Here is a 16393-nt window from a genome sequence, read left to right on the forward strand (position 1 = left end):
AAGTTTCATTTCTTCAGGAAGTCATGTGCGATGAAGAGGAGAGGGAGAGAAGAAACAGAAGGGAGGAGTGTTAGGTACTGTTGTTTTTCTGCCACATGAGGGCGTGCTTGAGCACAAACACAGACACAAGTTCATGTTTTATGTTGCTAGAGGCATCACTGATGGGCTCAAAATCTGTTTTAGAGCAGAAACTCATAAACGTTATTATTGCACATTAAAAAGCTGTTATATAAAACTATAGGTGTGAGTTTCTACAGGAGCTTGTTAGTTTTTGTCTTTAGTCAAGTTTGTTTGGGCCTAATAAAGGCTTGAATAAAATAATACATAATAAATATGTAGTTGCAGTTGAGTTTTTTTTTTTTAGTTTAAAAACATAATTTAAAAACACATTATAAACTGCTGATATAGGACTACTTTTGAAAAGTTTACATGCACTGTTTATTGAAAATTTTTTGAACAGCATTTTAATCATTCTTTAATAATTAGGCTATTATGCGAGCATTTTAATGGCTTTATATCGAGCTGGAATGTAGTAGGTTCTTTGTATAATATTTGTTAATAGCCTATTTAAAAGTTGATTTAAAAAGAAAGAGAAAACAAACTCAGTAGTAGGACCTAATAGACAACCTTTATTTATTTATTATTTTTTTCTTTCTCTATTTATTTATTTATTTGTAATTATTGGCAGTTGTAAGCTATTTAAACTCTAACTCACATTTCGCTGTTATTTTTTAACAATATATAACATTCATTTAACATTGTTTTTTTTGACCATTTTTGTATTTTATTATTATTATTAGGATGTATGCAGGGTTAGGGGGTTCAGTGGGGTGGGAAGTCCCGCGTGCTCATGTTCGGCCGCTACGGGAATCGGTGTAGGCCTATTTAACGGATGTGACGGTGTGGGCCGGTCCCGTTACCGCCCGTGACTGAACGAGCAGCTCGATCCAGTGCGGTGTCATTAGCTCCCATTCAAAGCCAAGCTGGAGTTTATCACAAGATCCCGCCGATTCATTCAATCGCTCCTGTCTCTCGTTCTCTCTCCGGTTACCGCTTACCGAAAATTACAGGGTATGTGCGACTTCTGGATCCGCCGCCTCTGTGAGTACACGCGCCTCTCTCTCTCTCTCTCTCTCTCTCTCTCTCTCTCTCGTATAAGTTGTTTGTTTGTGTTTGATCGTATGAACGCAGGTGATGGAGGAGACCATCATAGCTTTTTTCGCTTACTCATACTGCAATGGTCTGATGCAAGTCAACATCCGTGCAGTTTCTAAGTTGATTGAGCCTGGGGCTTTAAGGCTACTTCAAAATGAAACATTAAAAGGCTAATATAAAATATTCTAAGTTTAAATTAACGAGTAAGCCTAATACAAATAATATAATATTGATAATATCCAACTATAATAGTAAAAAAATAAATTGTAATTAGATTCATATTATTAGGTATTTGTTCAAAATATTAGCAATATTATGAGCCTTAAGATTCAACATTTTGCTTTATGATAATTCATTTCAAATTCATGATTTGTATATGTTTTAGAGAGGAGGAAAGGGAGGGAGAGATTCTGAACTCTGTCCAGCATCAGTCTATTTTGGTGTGTCATATGTGATTTTATGGAGCAGGTGTTAGAGCTGAAAAAGACACACCCACACACACACACACACACTTAAAGAAACTCATGAGAGGTGAGACTATTTGCCTGTTATTGCCTTCTTTTCTGGTGTCATTTAAAAAAAAAAAATTAGACCGGTGGACATGATCCCAAAAGTTGTGGTGTGGTTCTCCCAAAAGTGTGTTAGTATAACTTGGAGAGAAAACTGGGTCAGCATGGGTGTAGTTTATTAAAGTGAGAGCATACATGGCAAGTTCCCATTCATTTCCTATCAGCTGTGATAGGTCTCTATAAATAAAAGCTTGTTGCCAGAGTTTGTGTTTCTGTGTTTTACATCTTACTGGAGTCATTGCCTAGTGTTTTTGTAAAAAAAAGAAACCTTATGTTTGACACTGTGTTGTTGCAGTGTAATAGAAAAAAATGAGCAAAACGTTAATTTGGCTCTTTATTCCAGGCAGAGGATGCTGCTGTTACCATGGCAACTTATTCATTTAAACTGTTGTCCTGGGGAACAGAGGATATGATGATGATGTCATTGATACAGTACTCTAATGTTTGCTTTTTTGTTTTGTTTTATAGGCTATTTTTCTCTCATGTTTTATTTAAGTAATTTCATTTTAATAGAGGTTGTTTTGATTTGTTTTGATGTAGTCTTGCAGCAGAATAGAGCTGAGTGCATCATGGCGTTGAGCTCATCTCGATGTCATCCTGTCTGAAGGAAGAGATGTGTAATGAATCTGAGAATGGGCTGACTCAGAATGCCATATATGGCAGTGGTGATGTCATGAACATCCCTCCAGTGAAGTCGATCGATGCGGACAGACACTCGCTTAGATATGATCTCAACATTATCGATTATACTCTCATGACTCTGAATCCGGTGACTTAATATCGATTCGAATATAATAAAAGTCCTTTGCAGTAATAAGATGCAAATCAATATTTTTAAAATCCAAGTTGGATTTTTGCGAAGTACAAAAGTTGGTCATGGTCATCATACATTTTATATACTTAGTAATGCTATTAAACCCGTTGAAAATGCACATTGTGTCGTTAATGAAAACTTCAGGTTTTGAGCAGTAGACGGCGCTGTAGTACAAAAAGAGAGTGAAGAAACCACGTGTTTGAAATAACATGCTATCTATCTATCTATCTATCTATCTATCTATCTATCTATCTATCTATCTATCTATCTATCTATCTATCTATCTATCTATCTATCTATCTATCTATCTATCTATCTATCTATCTATCTATCTATCTATCTATCTATCAGTAATAGCCTATTTTCTATTTCATTTTTAGTAGGTTTAGCAGGCCTACCTAGTTCAGTTACTTTCCAAGGCACAATTTGTCATTTTCAACATGCAAATTGTTTTTGAATATTTCCTAATGATTGCAATTTAAGTTTAAAGTGCAATTTTCACCTATAGCATTTATTATCAATTTTAATAGGACATTCCTTTTTATTTTTTGAAAGGTGTGTAAAAGTGCTGTGGGAATAGTACCTTTTTGAAGCATTTATGTGCGCTGCATCATTACATCAGTAGTTCGGGCTGCTAGTTTTGCTTTGAGAAAATGAGTTTATGCGTGTGTGGTTACAGGACTTCACAAATCACTCAATGAGACACTTCAGTTAAACAGTCTTGCTACCTTTCTTCCTCTCTCTCTCTCCCTCCCTTCCTCAGTCACCGTCTCTCTCTCTCGGCCGCACAGATAATCATTTCCTTTCAGGCACTCCCCTCACTCACCATAAAAGGTGCTTTGCTGATTTATACTTAAACGTTGTGTCTCAAAGCTCTAAGATTTATATGATTTCCTCTTCCTCCCCGTAGTTAATCAGCCTGTGTAAGTATATATGTGCATGTGAGAGAAAGAGACATGAAAGAGGGTGTCAGTTAGAGAGCGACAGACTGAACATGCTTTCTGAAGTGCTCTACTAGTGTGGGCATGCAGAAAAATACACAAACACACATAATCCCCAAGCTTTCATGTGAATCCCTGCTCTAAACCTATGACCTGAAGCTTACCTTTTAATAGACATTACAGAGGAGGTGATCTAATGCATTTCTGATTCAGTTTTACACACACACACACACACACACACACACACACACTTGCATTTGTAGTTTATGACGACTCTCCATAGGCGTAATGCTTTTTATACTGTACAAACTATATTTTCTGTCGCCCTGCACCTAAACCTACCCTTTACTGAAAACTACTGGCAGTTTTTGTATTTAATAAAACACCGTTTTGTATGTTTTTTAAGCCTTTTGTTTTATGTGGACATGGGAAGTGTCCTCATAAACCATGTTTAGGTTCTAGTACCCATGTTATTATACACATTTGTGTCCTTATAAACCATATATAACAGTACACACACACACACGCACACACACACCCTTCAAACTAACAAATCCTACTGAAACAAATATTGAGGTCCTGATTAAATATGTAAGGTTATTATTTTATCATATAGGGATTGTAAAATGATGATTATTATTATTATTATTATTTTTATAATTATTATTTTAACACTCAAAATCTTTACTTGTCACACTAAAAACCTGACACTCAAACACTAGAACCACACACCAAATCTGCAAAACCATACACTAATTATTGGCCTTTGAATCAGTTTTCAATTTCATTAGATACTTTTTGCAAAACACAACACACCAAAATCTAACAGGAATAAATATTATGTCAAGGTTATTTGACACATTATGTTAAGGTGTTTGCAAATGTGTTTGTGGTGTTTTGAACACAGTGCTTCATTTTGCAAGAGATGTGAGGCATTTTAGATTTTGTTTGTGCAATTCTCGGATTTGTGTGTAAAGTTTGGAAGAAAAAAGAGATGCAAAGTTTTGCAAATATTATTCTTTGAAAACTGCGATACTTTTTTCAGGATTCTTTGATGAATAAAAAGTTCAAAAGAACTAAATGTATTCAGAATAGAAAGCTTTTATCTTTGCCATCACTTCTTAACAATTTAACAAATTCTTACTGGATAAAAGTTTTAATTTGTTAAAAAAAAAAAAAAAGAAGAAGAAAAATGTTCTGACCCCAAACTTTGGAACGGTAGTGTATATTGTTAGAAAGGATATCTAATTTAAATAAATGCTCTTTTTTTTATAATTTTTTTTTTTATTCATCAAAGATCAAAGAATCCTGAAAAAAGTATTACAGGTTCAAAAAAAAATATTAAGCAACACATCTGTTTTAATTTAACAAATTAACTTAATTGGCATATAAGAATGATTTCTGAAGGATCATATGACACTGAAGACTGCAGTGATGGCTGGTGTTAACTAAGCTTTGCAGGAATAAATAATATAATAATAATATAATAACAATATTACAATATGGCGAGCACCAGAGACTTTATTAAACTCTTTTGTTAGTTTTGTGTGTGTATGTCTGTGTGTTTTGTTTTATATTTTCATAAAAATGTGCTGTAAAAAAACAAAAAACAAAGTGGTATCAGCTGTTGCCTGGTGTGTATTCCAGTATTGTGAAGAAACACTTTAGTTTTCTTTCTGTAGATGGCGATAGGTACACTGAGAGAGAGGTACAATGAAACATGCTGGATCTTAAAGTCTGCTCCTTTACTAAATGTGGTGAAATGTGGTCTGTCACTGTAGATTGTAACATCTAACATTGCTTTTTAATGTCAATTAAAAGATCGCTATCTAATTGAAGATTTCAGAAAACGCATAGACTGTTAGAAGACATTTTTTCAGAAACTAGTTGTATCAGAGTCTGTTTTTAGAGAGTGATTCTGGGTTCTCTTGACTGTTTGATGACAGTGCAGTTTACGTAATTACAACTTAACGGCCTCTCTTTGAGAATCACTGTGCTTTGATTCTGGCCACACAGAAAGGAAGTGCAGTCGTTGACATGATCCTGTCACATTGCCTGCCACAGGAAACTCTTTTCTAGTCCTCTCCTATGTATGTTGGTGTGTGTGTGTGTGTGTGTGTGTGAGAGAGTACGTTGGATGGTTTAGGTTTTCACTGCAAGGGTGGGGCAAACCTTAATTACAGACCATCTCATCTTTTCCAGAAAGGGTCCTCTGTGTCTGTGCATGTGTGTTTTTTCGCCCCTAAATGTTTTGGGAGGGTCCTTTAATGGCATTTATCACTTCGGCACAGAAGTCTCAAAACATGCATTTATAAAAAGCCAAAAATTACAACATGCCACTTAGATCGACTCAATATGAGTTTATGGGAAGAGGTGTGTGTGTGAGGTTCTACTTAGTTTAGTAGTTTAGGAAGTCTTTGTAACACAATGCATTGCATTCCTGCACTCCTGCCGGGCTCCTCGTTTGTTCCTTGCATTCTTGCCCACTCACCCCAAACCCCCTGGGTGTGTGCGTGTCAGAGTGTCAGGGGTCTCTTAAGTCTCCTAAAGACCATTTCACTCATGGAATAACCCAAACCTGCACCAACACACTTCACTAAAACTACACACACATTTCTCCACCACACAACCGGGTTTTTCCCCAACCCCCCTCACAGGATACCAGGGGTCAGAGGTCAAACCTGGAGACACAAAGCATAAAGAGAAAAAAACCACGGAGGGGGAGATGGGGAGAGAGGGAAAGAGGGAAAGAGAGAAGGAGAGAGAGATAGGTGAGTTACGGGTAATTATTAGGGTGGTTAGTCAGCTGGAAAGTTGGTTAGATTCAAATAAGTACTGGTGCTCAGATGACAGTACATTTATTTGGATTTATTCCTGGCTCGTCCCATGAGTTGTGTGTTGGGTGTGCTGCATATGTAAGTCGGGTGTGAACTTTTGACCACATTCCTTTGTATTTAGATGTAAATGCATGAGTGCCAGGCCTCTGACCTCTTGAGATGTACAAGATCTCGACCCTAAAGACCTTCAAATAAACACAAACACACAGTTCATACTATTCATAGCTACAGGTGAAATTAACTTTTATTTATATATATACATATTTTGTAAATTCAACAATGGATCATTTAATAAAATTATGACATCTGTGTGTGTGACAGGGGCTATTTGCACTAAGTGCAAATAGCAAATAGTGCTTTTTACTCTAAGTGTAAATAGCAATTAAATGCTATTTACACTGAGTTAAAATAGGATATTTTCTTAGCGATAGATGCTATTTACAGTTAGCATTTTTTTTTTGTGTTATGCTATTTACACTAAGTGCAAATAGCTATAGATTATATTTATACTATGTTAAAATAGCAAGATTTTCTGCAAATAGTGGCAATTATGCACCTCAGGATTTTAGTACATTATAAAACAGCGTGCAATAATAACTTATTGAGTGTAAATTATAATTTTAATTAAAATTATTAAATGGATGCCACCCTATTGGGGCAATACAGCCCTCCCTACACCTACCCTAACCCTTCCCAATACTTTATTTTCAACTTTTTGATGATTTCCTTCACTGAAAATAAATGCTTTTCGGATCTGATGTGATTTGAAATTTGAAAAGGGAGAGAAAAAAGTTAGCCAAAAGGCATATTGAAACCCGGGTCGATTGTGTCAAAATGAGTTCCATACATGTTTTATTATCTGCGCCACTGGAGTTGATGACTGTTAACTGTCTTTTGTAATGTGAACTAACAGACGCACACGTTTGTGGGCGGAGTTAGTGTAAATATCTTCTGCCAACAAGGCGGTCTATTTGTACTTAGTGTAAATAGACACTGCGTAAAAGGCCTATATATGTATGTGTGTGTATATATATATATATATATATATATATATATATATATATATATATATATATAGAATGGTATCATAGTTTAGGGACCAACTCTCACTGTAACAAGTCACTTATTAGCATGCATATTATTAGCATATTGGCTGTTTATTAGTATTTATAAAGCACATTTTAATGTATTTTTCTGCATTACCATATTTTAGATCCCTTGATCCAGTCCCATACATAAACTTAACAACTACCTAACAATTAAAAGCAAATTTGGAGTTTACTGAGGCACACGTTAAAATTAATAGTTAGTTAATAGTGAGAATAAAGCTAATGAAAACTAGTAATGTGTTCTAATTTAGATAAGTTCATATGGATGTGTCAGTTACATTTAATGCATCGCATGTAGAAATACACAAACACTTACACTCTATGACCCGTCAGAGGCAGATGTGTAATCAGACAGGTATGTAGACGTCTCATTCAAACACAGGGAGTGTGAGGGCAGAACTGAGCTTTGAAAGGAGATCATTTGTGAGTCAGGAGTGTGCGTGTGTATTAAATTATAATTTTAGATTTCTTTCATGTTTATTGTGTCTTGTGGTTTTATTATGTCTTTGTGTATCCTAGTTCGGGACGGTTTTATTTTGCTGTTTGTGTGTGTTCCAACTTTGACTGATGTCAGGAATGCTCTGACAGGAACTAAAGCAAATGGACCACTAAAACTAATCTCATCCTCTTTTACTGCCTCTCTCTCTCTCTCACTCTCTCTCTCTCTCTCTCCTCATTCATCCCTGCCTCTCTTGTCCTCCTCCAGGGCATGTCTATCTTTACAGACTGTAGAAAAAAGACATTCATCACCTAAGTGAAGACCCTGCACCCCTGCAGATACCTACTCCCACTACTTTGAAGATGAAGTTAAAGTTTCTAGGCTCATTACCTTAAAGTAAAAAAAAAAAATTGGTGCTGTTTTTTTTATATTCTGTACAATCAGGAAAAAATCTATTTAAAAAATATTTAGTTTGTTATTTGCCATTCAAAAAGAGCATGTTTAATTCTTTTATTTAAAAATATATTATTAAAACTATATTATTTTGCACGGACCCCCGCACATGACATGCAAGAAAAAATAAATAAATTGTGCGCACGATTTACTAATTTGTTCCCTCAATTTACTAAAACAGTAAAATAGCAAATCGAGGGAACACTATAGTAAATCGAGGGAACGCTATAGTAATCGTGAGAACATTTAAGTACATTGAGGGAACGAATTAGTAAATCGTTCACACGATTTAGCCTTATATTTTTTCCTGCGTGTCACGTGTGGGGCTCCGTAATTTTGTTTGTTATTCTTTAAAAATGTAAAAATAAAAATGTTTCCAATATTTTTTTTAATTAGATTAAACAATATATTAATAATTTGTTTAACAAATACCTTTAATTACAATTATATATTATGAATACATTTTGTTCTATTTTTTTTTTTACTTTTATTTTTAACTTTTTCTTTTACTTTATTTAATTTTTCCATTTTTAATCCACATTCATAATCTCAGTTATTTTGTTTTGTTTTTCTTTTTGAATTGTAATTAATTTAATTAATCTTCTTTTAATTTAATACATTTTTTTCGAAACCACGTTCATAATAATTTCACACTTAACTTAATGAACTGCCATAACCTGTCTGGACTGAGATTTATTTCTATTTTGCTCTGTGATTATGACTCTTCATTTGTCACCTGTTAGCCAAGCACTGGCGCATGCGTGTGTGTGTGTGTGTGTGTGTGCGTGTGTGTGTAAGCTTGCATGGGAGTGTTCGTCACTGATTGACAGCGAGGAAACTGGCCATGTGTATGAACTTAGGACATGCGAAAGTAGGTCACGCACACTGTTAGTAAACATATCCACTCACACAGTTTACATTTAGCAGTCGCAACCACGCCAATCTGTATTTTCAAAAAAATGCCAAACATTTTTTCTACTCTTTTTAGTTCAACAGTAACTTGCCTGGTGGTCTATTTTTATTTCCTTCTTTCTTTCTCTTTTACACACACACACACACGCACACACAGTTTCATAGAAAGGCCACAGATTTCATGTTCCTCCCTGTTTCCACAGCTACACTATCACAAAAGACTCCAGCTGGCTATGGACAGAGAGCAAGGGATGTAGAAAAAGACGAACAGTGATCAGCCCCTTTCTAAACACACGGCAGCTGGGCTGAACTGTCATTCTGCACCCTGGCCTGCTGTTCACACACACACACACACACACACACACAAACCCTCTGCAACCCCTCCTCTGGCTTTATAGCTCTTTGTGTTTTGTGCTTTTCCGATAATTCCCTTGGCATCTACTAGAGGGAGCCCAACTAACCTGTTTGAAAGAGTTTTATGGTTTTTGTCACTTCTAACACACAAGTCCTCACACACTCCCATTAGTTTCCTCCGCGTCCTGCCATCGACGTGCCCAGAGGTGCGTTCAATCTCCCCTCCTAATGAAGCATGAGGCTGAAAGGGGAGTTTCTCCAGGCAGGGGCCGAAAAGAAGGGATGAATGGATGATAGAGGGGGGCAGTGAAGGAGTGGAAGAGAAGGGGGTTGAGCAGAGGCCGTCTTTGATACGGCGCTGGCCCGGGCGGGGGGTAGTGCGTTTTTTAGCCAGGAGATTCACCATTCACACTCCTCTGTCGGTCGCTCGTTTGATGCGCCTTTACAAAGAGGAGTTTGTGGGCCGGGGGCCAAAAAGGGGGTTTTGTCATTCACAGAGTCCCTCTCCTCCTCCTCTTTAACCTCCCGCTCATTCTTTCGCTCTTTTGAAATGAGAAATGCTTTATCGGCCATGAACGCAGCCAATTAATGTTCAACCAGTAGGCCGAATGGCTAGAAAAATTACAGTTTTGTTGAGAGAGAGTTGGGCGAAATGATTTCAGGGAGTTTTTCTTTCTCCGTTCCTGCCTGCTGGAGTTCAGGAATTCTGTATCACACTCCACTTCCCAACTGTTGGATAAACACGATGGCCTTGAGAGCGTGCGTGTGCGGTTTTAGAGGCGTGACGCTTCCATGATCCCGACATCAAAGTGTATCCGTGGAAACTGTGAGGTAGTCCGTAATGCTGCTAACATGGCACGACTTGTTTTTATCCCGTGCCTTTTTTTTTTGTGAGTGTGCTTGCATGTAGGTGAAAATAAAGTCATTTGGGATGTGTCCTACACATCTGGTCTTAGAGAATATATCACACCGCGGTGGCCCATGTTGTAAAAACACTATTTTTGAGATGTTTCAGCCTTTGACAGCTCTCTGGCAACGGACTTCCTCTTCAGTTTGTGGAGTCCAGACAACCCGGTGACCTCACTGGCATGAATATTGCGGACGGGGCATATGCATGTGTTTCTGTTAGCTGACGCTTTTTATTAGAAGGTTAAATAAATATGTCTACTCTGTGAGCTAAAATTACACTTATGTTTGGGATCAGTATGTTTTTTTTTGTTATTATTAAGAAAGATATTAATACTTATATTCAGGAAAGACACATTAAATATGTCAAAAGTGACAGTGAAGATACTGTTTGGGGTCAGTATTTTTTTAATCAAATGCTCTTACAGTTTAGTGTGTGATACGATCAGAAATTCCACATTGTCCCAGCTCGGAAAATCACATCTGACTGTAGTTTAAAGGGCTCCAGTTGGGTGGATGTTTTGGGCTATTTGACCTGTGGTTTGCCATTTGTCACAGAAAGAGAGAGCGAGAGGAAAGGGTTTAGAAATAAACCGCAGGACTGGGTGGGTCGGAGAACACACACATCCACGCTTGACACATGACACAGACTCATACACACAGGTGAGAACAAGCGCACACAGTACCCGGCTCGAGTGCCTTAATAGTTTAAAGAGAAAGCCTGGCCTACTTTCCACATGCACCGTGACCCAGTTTAGATAGACTCAGATGCACGGAGCGGAGTCACAAACCTGTTCCACATCCCTTCTGTGTGTGAGAGAGCTGTGAAAAGACAGCGCATGATCTTCTTACAGATCTGTAATCGAAAACAGATGCGCTTTGGCACACACACTCTCGTACGCTCAGATGTCATAAAGCGAAAGAGAGATCTTCCCAACTAATCCATTCCCTTCATGTGTTCAGGAGTAATGTGTGTGTATGTGTGTTTTGGTGCATGTGTCTGGGCTTGCACTAACCTGCTCCTGCCAAAAGCAGGAAATGAGGGAGCTGTAAGAAAATGGACTGCCACTGTTTAGTCTCTGAACACGCACACACGCACACATACACAGTGTTTAGTCTTCTCCAGCAGCTGTGCTATTCTAAGCAACACGGGCAGGAAGAACAGAGAGAGCAGAAATAGATGGATGATATTGGGGCAGTATACTTCACAGTAATCTACTGTAAACATGCTCTAATATACTTTGACATTACAGTGCCTACTTAACACTCTTCTACTTGTTTCCACTCTACACAATTCTATGTCATGACTGTTTTGTTTTTTATTTGTTTCAGTACTAAACTTTTATTTTTTTTAACTATTCTGCTCTACACAACTGTATTATATTCTAGTTTTCCCTGTTCTGTTCTATGCTATTCTATTCTATTCTATTCAAAACTTTTCTTTTCCATTAGTTTTATTCTACTCTAATCAAATGTTTTCTATTCCCATTCTACTGTACTCAACTTTTATTTTTCTTCTATCCTTTTTTTATTCCACTCTGATCAGTTGAGTTAACTCTAGTCAAGTCTGCTCAGCTCTGTTTATATATACTCAACTCTTTTCTATTATTCTATAACTCTATGCTATTAGGCCAGTCTATTCTAGACTACTGAAATGTATATTATCATACACTGTTTCTTCCATTTTCTACTCACATCTATTTTACTTCACTTTATCTACTCTTTATTCTACTTTTCCATACATTCCATTATTCTATTGTTCTAAACAACAATGATCTTCAAGTTTACTGAATTTTACTCTACTAAAATAAGTATTTTATTATTACCTTTTATATTATATCCACTATTTTTCATTGAATTATACTTAATTCTCTTCTGACCTGTTATATATTCTAATACTTACATCTCTACTTGTTCAACTGTATTCAATGTAACTTTATTCTGTTATACTTCATTGAATTGTTCTAACTCTAGTATTATATGCCAACTTTAACTTAATCTACTCTATTTAGACCATTTTGTATTCAACTCAGCTCGAACTCAATAGTAGTATATTTTAGTTTACTTTATTTTTACTCTTCTCAACTTTATTCTACTCTCTTATATTCTGCTGTGCTCAGCTGTACTTTACTCTCTTTTACTCAGCTTTGTTCTACTCTTTTTTTTTTTTTTTTTACTCCGCTCAAGTCTCTCTACTCTTCTGTACTTCACTCAACTCTGTTTAATCTGTCCTAATCGATTCTAATATATTGTATTTCTGTTGTTTTGTTCTCTATATGGTACTTTAAATAGTTCCACGATACTCCAGCTTTACTTTACTTACTTTCATGCACCTACAGTTATTGTCTTGTTTCATTTTGACTGTAAAATTAATTTAGCCACTAATTGGTCAGTTGATGAATGTGCTTATAAGTTAAGCAAATTTTCACTGAGTAACGTGTCACTTCCTCCTACTCCACAGTATCATCATGTATAACCACCTACAAGAAAACCCCACCCCCAGTCCCACCCAGGTCAACACCCACCAGACCATACATCTCTATAACAGCCCAGAGCAGCACAGAATCTGCACAAGATGCCTACAGTGAGCTCACCAGTGCTGGTCCTGCCAACCGGGCCTTGGCGGCGGTCCAGTCGGGCCTCAGCAACTCCACAGAGAGCATTGATAGCATGAAGGCCCTGACAGCAGCCATCGAGGCAGCGAACGCTCAAGTCCATGGCCCAGCCAGCCAGCATGTGACCAACAGCACCATCACCATCACCACAGCCTCCGCCACCACTAGCGTAAGACACATCTCGCAGGAAGCCAAGAGAGATGCCCTCAGGAAGTGCCTGTCTATAGGGATACAGGTTGGCCACACACATTCACACACACACACACACACATCTGTGTTGCCTATAGGGTTACAGATTGTATAAGAAAAAACAAACTTACAAAGAAAGATTTATATGTGAAATTCACTACAGCAGAGTCAATTTACAAAAAAATAAATAAGTAAACAACAGACATTCATCTTCTCATATTCATGGAGAAATAGACTCAACCTTCAGTGTTCCTGTAGCTCAAATGGTAGAGCATTGCATTAGCGAGCGCAAGGTTGTGGGTTTGAATCCCAGGGAACACATGATTATAGAAAACTGTTAGCCTGAATGCAATGTAAGTCGCTTTAGATACAAGCGTTTGCTAAATGCATTAATTTAATTTAATTTAATTATTTAACCTTCAGAACAGCATAATAGTAAACTCTTTTTTATTTCCGCAATATAAAGATATGGCACAAATAGTAACATTAGTATGCCAGTATGCTATTCCAAATTCAGCTGGCCATTTTACATAGAATAAAGGACTACTGTGATTATTAAGTATGCTCTTAGATTGTGTACACTATACCCAAAAATGCTGTTAAGATTGGAGATGCAGCATTATTAATGGTATATTCTCAGATTTTTGTGTGTGCTTCAATACATTACATGCTATGATGTCCAGAAACGCTTTCTAAGTAGTCAGCACATTGAGTTTTGAGACACAACTATTAACAACAACTATATGGCATCTATATACTATACACTGTGATGCTGTCTAGATAGGTAGCTCACTAGGTTTTTAGGGGCACAGCATTGCGTTAGTAGCGCAAAAGGTTGTGGGTTCGATTCCCAGGGAACACAGTTTAGGTCAAAATTGTTAGCCTGAATACACATCCAAGTCGCTTTGGATAAAAGTGTCTGCTAAATGCATAAATGTACTATTTGAGCATTTTACATCTACGTCATTTAATACTAAAATATCTACTGGCAAATTAGATAGGCCAAGGCAAGCACATATGCAGAAGCAAATCTGACACGAATCATTCAAAATTGACTTCTGACACCCAGACTCCATTTTGAATGTGCGTGTGTCTGTGTTTAGGTGGACGGTCCGGAGGAAACCAACCAATCAGAAGTGAACTGCAAGTTTCAGTCGGTCGGCATTCAAGTAGAAGAGGAGAGATGGTAAGTTTATCTACACCCACTCACTCTCTCTCACACAGCATATTCCATTACATCTCTCCATCATTTAACTCCCATCATGTGCTCTTTCAAATAAGATCAACTTAAGATCACAAAGTCACTTAAAACATTACAGATTTGAGGATAGTGGAATTATAAAAGTGGAAAAATGGAAGGTGTAATAGGAGAGAGAAAAGAAAGCGAAAGAGAGAGAGTTGTCATTGCAAGCTAATGCTCCCGTTACAAAGACTCTACCATTCTCTTTCTTTATTTCACACACACAGCTGTCCCTATCATGGTGGTTTGGACATTTGGGCCTTCTGAAAGGGTAAAGGAGTGGGAGGCAGAGAGACAGCTGCTCTGTGTGTGTATGCGGGTGTGTCTGTGTGTGCGTGCACAGCCATCTGTTGTTGTGCCCATTATGAAGCAGGCAGGCTGCTGGGTCACAGACATGGTCAAGTATCGACCCCCTGTCTCACTTCTCTCTCGCTTTTGCTTTCTTTTGCTTCCTCTGGCTGCACACCTTCAGATGTCACTGTTTTAGCATCCTGTGAGAGGGAGGGACATAACGACAGAAGGAGGTAGAGGTTAGATGTTCAGTCTCTGTGTGTTTCCCTTTTCTGTTCTGCTATAGGTCCAGCTGAAGCATCGCAACTACACCGTCTTGTAGCCAAAGTGCAGATCAAATGCCAGAGCAAATATGTTACACTCACACACACACATACTGTTTATAAACAGTTGTTTTTCAGAAGGTCGGATGTGTTTAGAGTCAGTAGTCCTGTTCCAAATCCAAGTAAACTTTTTTTTTTGAAGACATGCTTCCAACACTGGTATGCCTCACAGACACCTCGTCTCAGACAGATTTAAAACACTATCACAAATATCCTTCGTAACCAACAGAATCCATAAATAATTCATTATTTATTGAAAAAAATAATAATTTGGTGTTGTTTGTGAATTTTTTACATACAGTATTTTTTTTAAATACTACTTTATTATATTATACATTGAAATTGCAGTTAGATTAGCAACATGCTAACATCACAAAATGTTTGTTATAAATATATTTCAAATGTATAAACATTTAGTTTAAAATAGACTTTACAAAATATTTGTGTGTGCTATGCATTTTTATGCTTTATATAGTGTTTTGAGTGTTGTGTGATTGGCTAAAGTTATAAGTTATATGCTAAAACTGAAACATTGTAAATATAATTCATTCAAAACTGAAATGTATAAAAATAGAGTATTTAAAATACAGTATGTGACCCTAGACCACTAAACCAGTCTTAAGCAGCTTGAGTATATTTGTAGCAATAGCCAACAATACACTGTATGGGGCAAAATGATCAATTTCTCTTTTATTACAAAAATCATTAGGATATTAAGTAAAGATCATGTTGCATCAAGATATTTTGTAAATTTCCTACCATAAATATATCAACACTTAATTTTTGATTAGTAACATGCCTTGCTTAGGACTTCATTTGGACAACTTTAAAGGCAGTTTTCTCAAAATGTACAAAAAATGTTTTGCACCCTCAGATTCCAGATGTTCAAATAGTTGTAGCTCTGCCAAATTTTGTTCTATCTTAACAGACCATGCATCAATGGAAAGCGTATTAATTCTTTATTCTTATATATAGATGATGTATAAATCTAAATGTAAAAACAAATTGACCCTTAAGACCCTTATATAATATTTTACCCATTATCTATGTATACTAAGTATTTTTTTTGGCTTATTAGACAAAGTTTGCTTTTAACTTAACAATATGCTACCATCTAAATGTTGGTTATAATGTTCCCAGATAGCACACGCACATCTGCAGTATGTTTGTTAAAGATCACTTCATCTGTAAAGCATCTGCCCTGTACAAACATCTGATAAATGTCTTTAAGATGTCAGTTTTTTGT

The 16393-nt window shown here is 36.8% G+C and overlaps 1 protein-coding gene across 8 annotated transcripts in view; it reads left to right on the plus strand.

Moving 5' to 3' along the window:
- LOC113042336 (disks large-associated protein 1-like) overlaps positions 1–16393 on the plus strand; it is a 114762-nt gene that overhangs the window by 88164 nt on the left and 10205 nt on the right. For all 8 annotated transcript variants that reach the window (XM_026201110.1, XM_026201109.1, XM_026201112.1 and 5 more), the window contains 2 exons: positions 12951–13339; positions 14397–14479. In XM_026201110.1, coding sequence (XP_026056895.1) covers positions 12951–13339; positions 14397–14479 — 472 coding nt within the window. The remainder of the gene's footprint in view (positions 1–12950; positions 13340–14396; positions 14480–16393) is intronic.

The sequence above is a fragment of the Carassius auratus genome, chromosome 24, assembly GCF_003368295.1.
Source record: "Carassius auratus strain Wakin chromosome 24, ASM336829v1, whole genome shotgun sequence".
Lineage (NCBI taxonomy): Eukaryota > Metazoa > Chordata > Actinopteri > Cypriniformes > Cyprinidae > Carassius > Carassius auratus.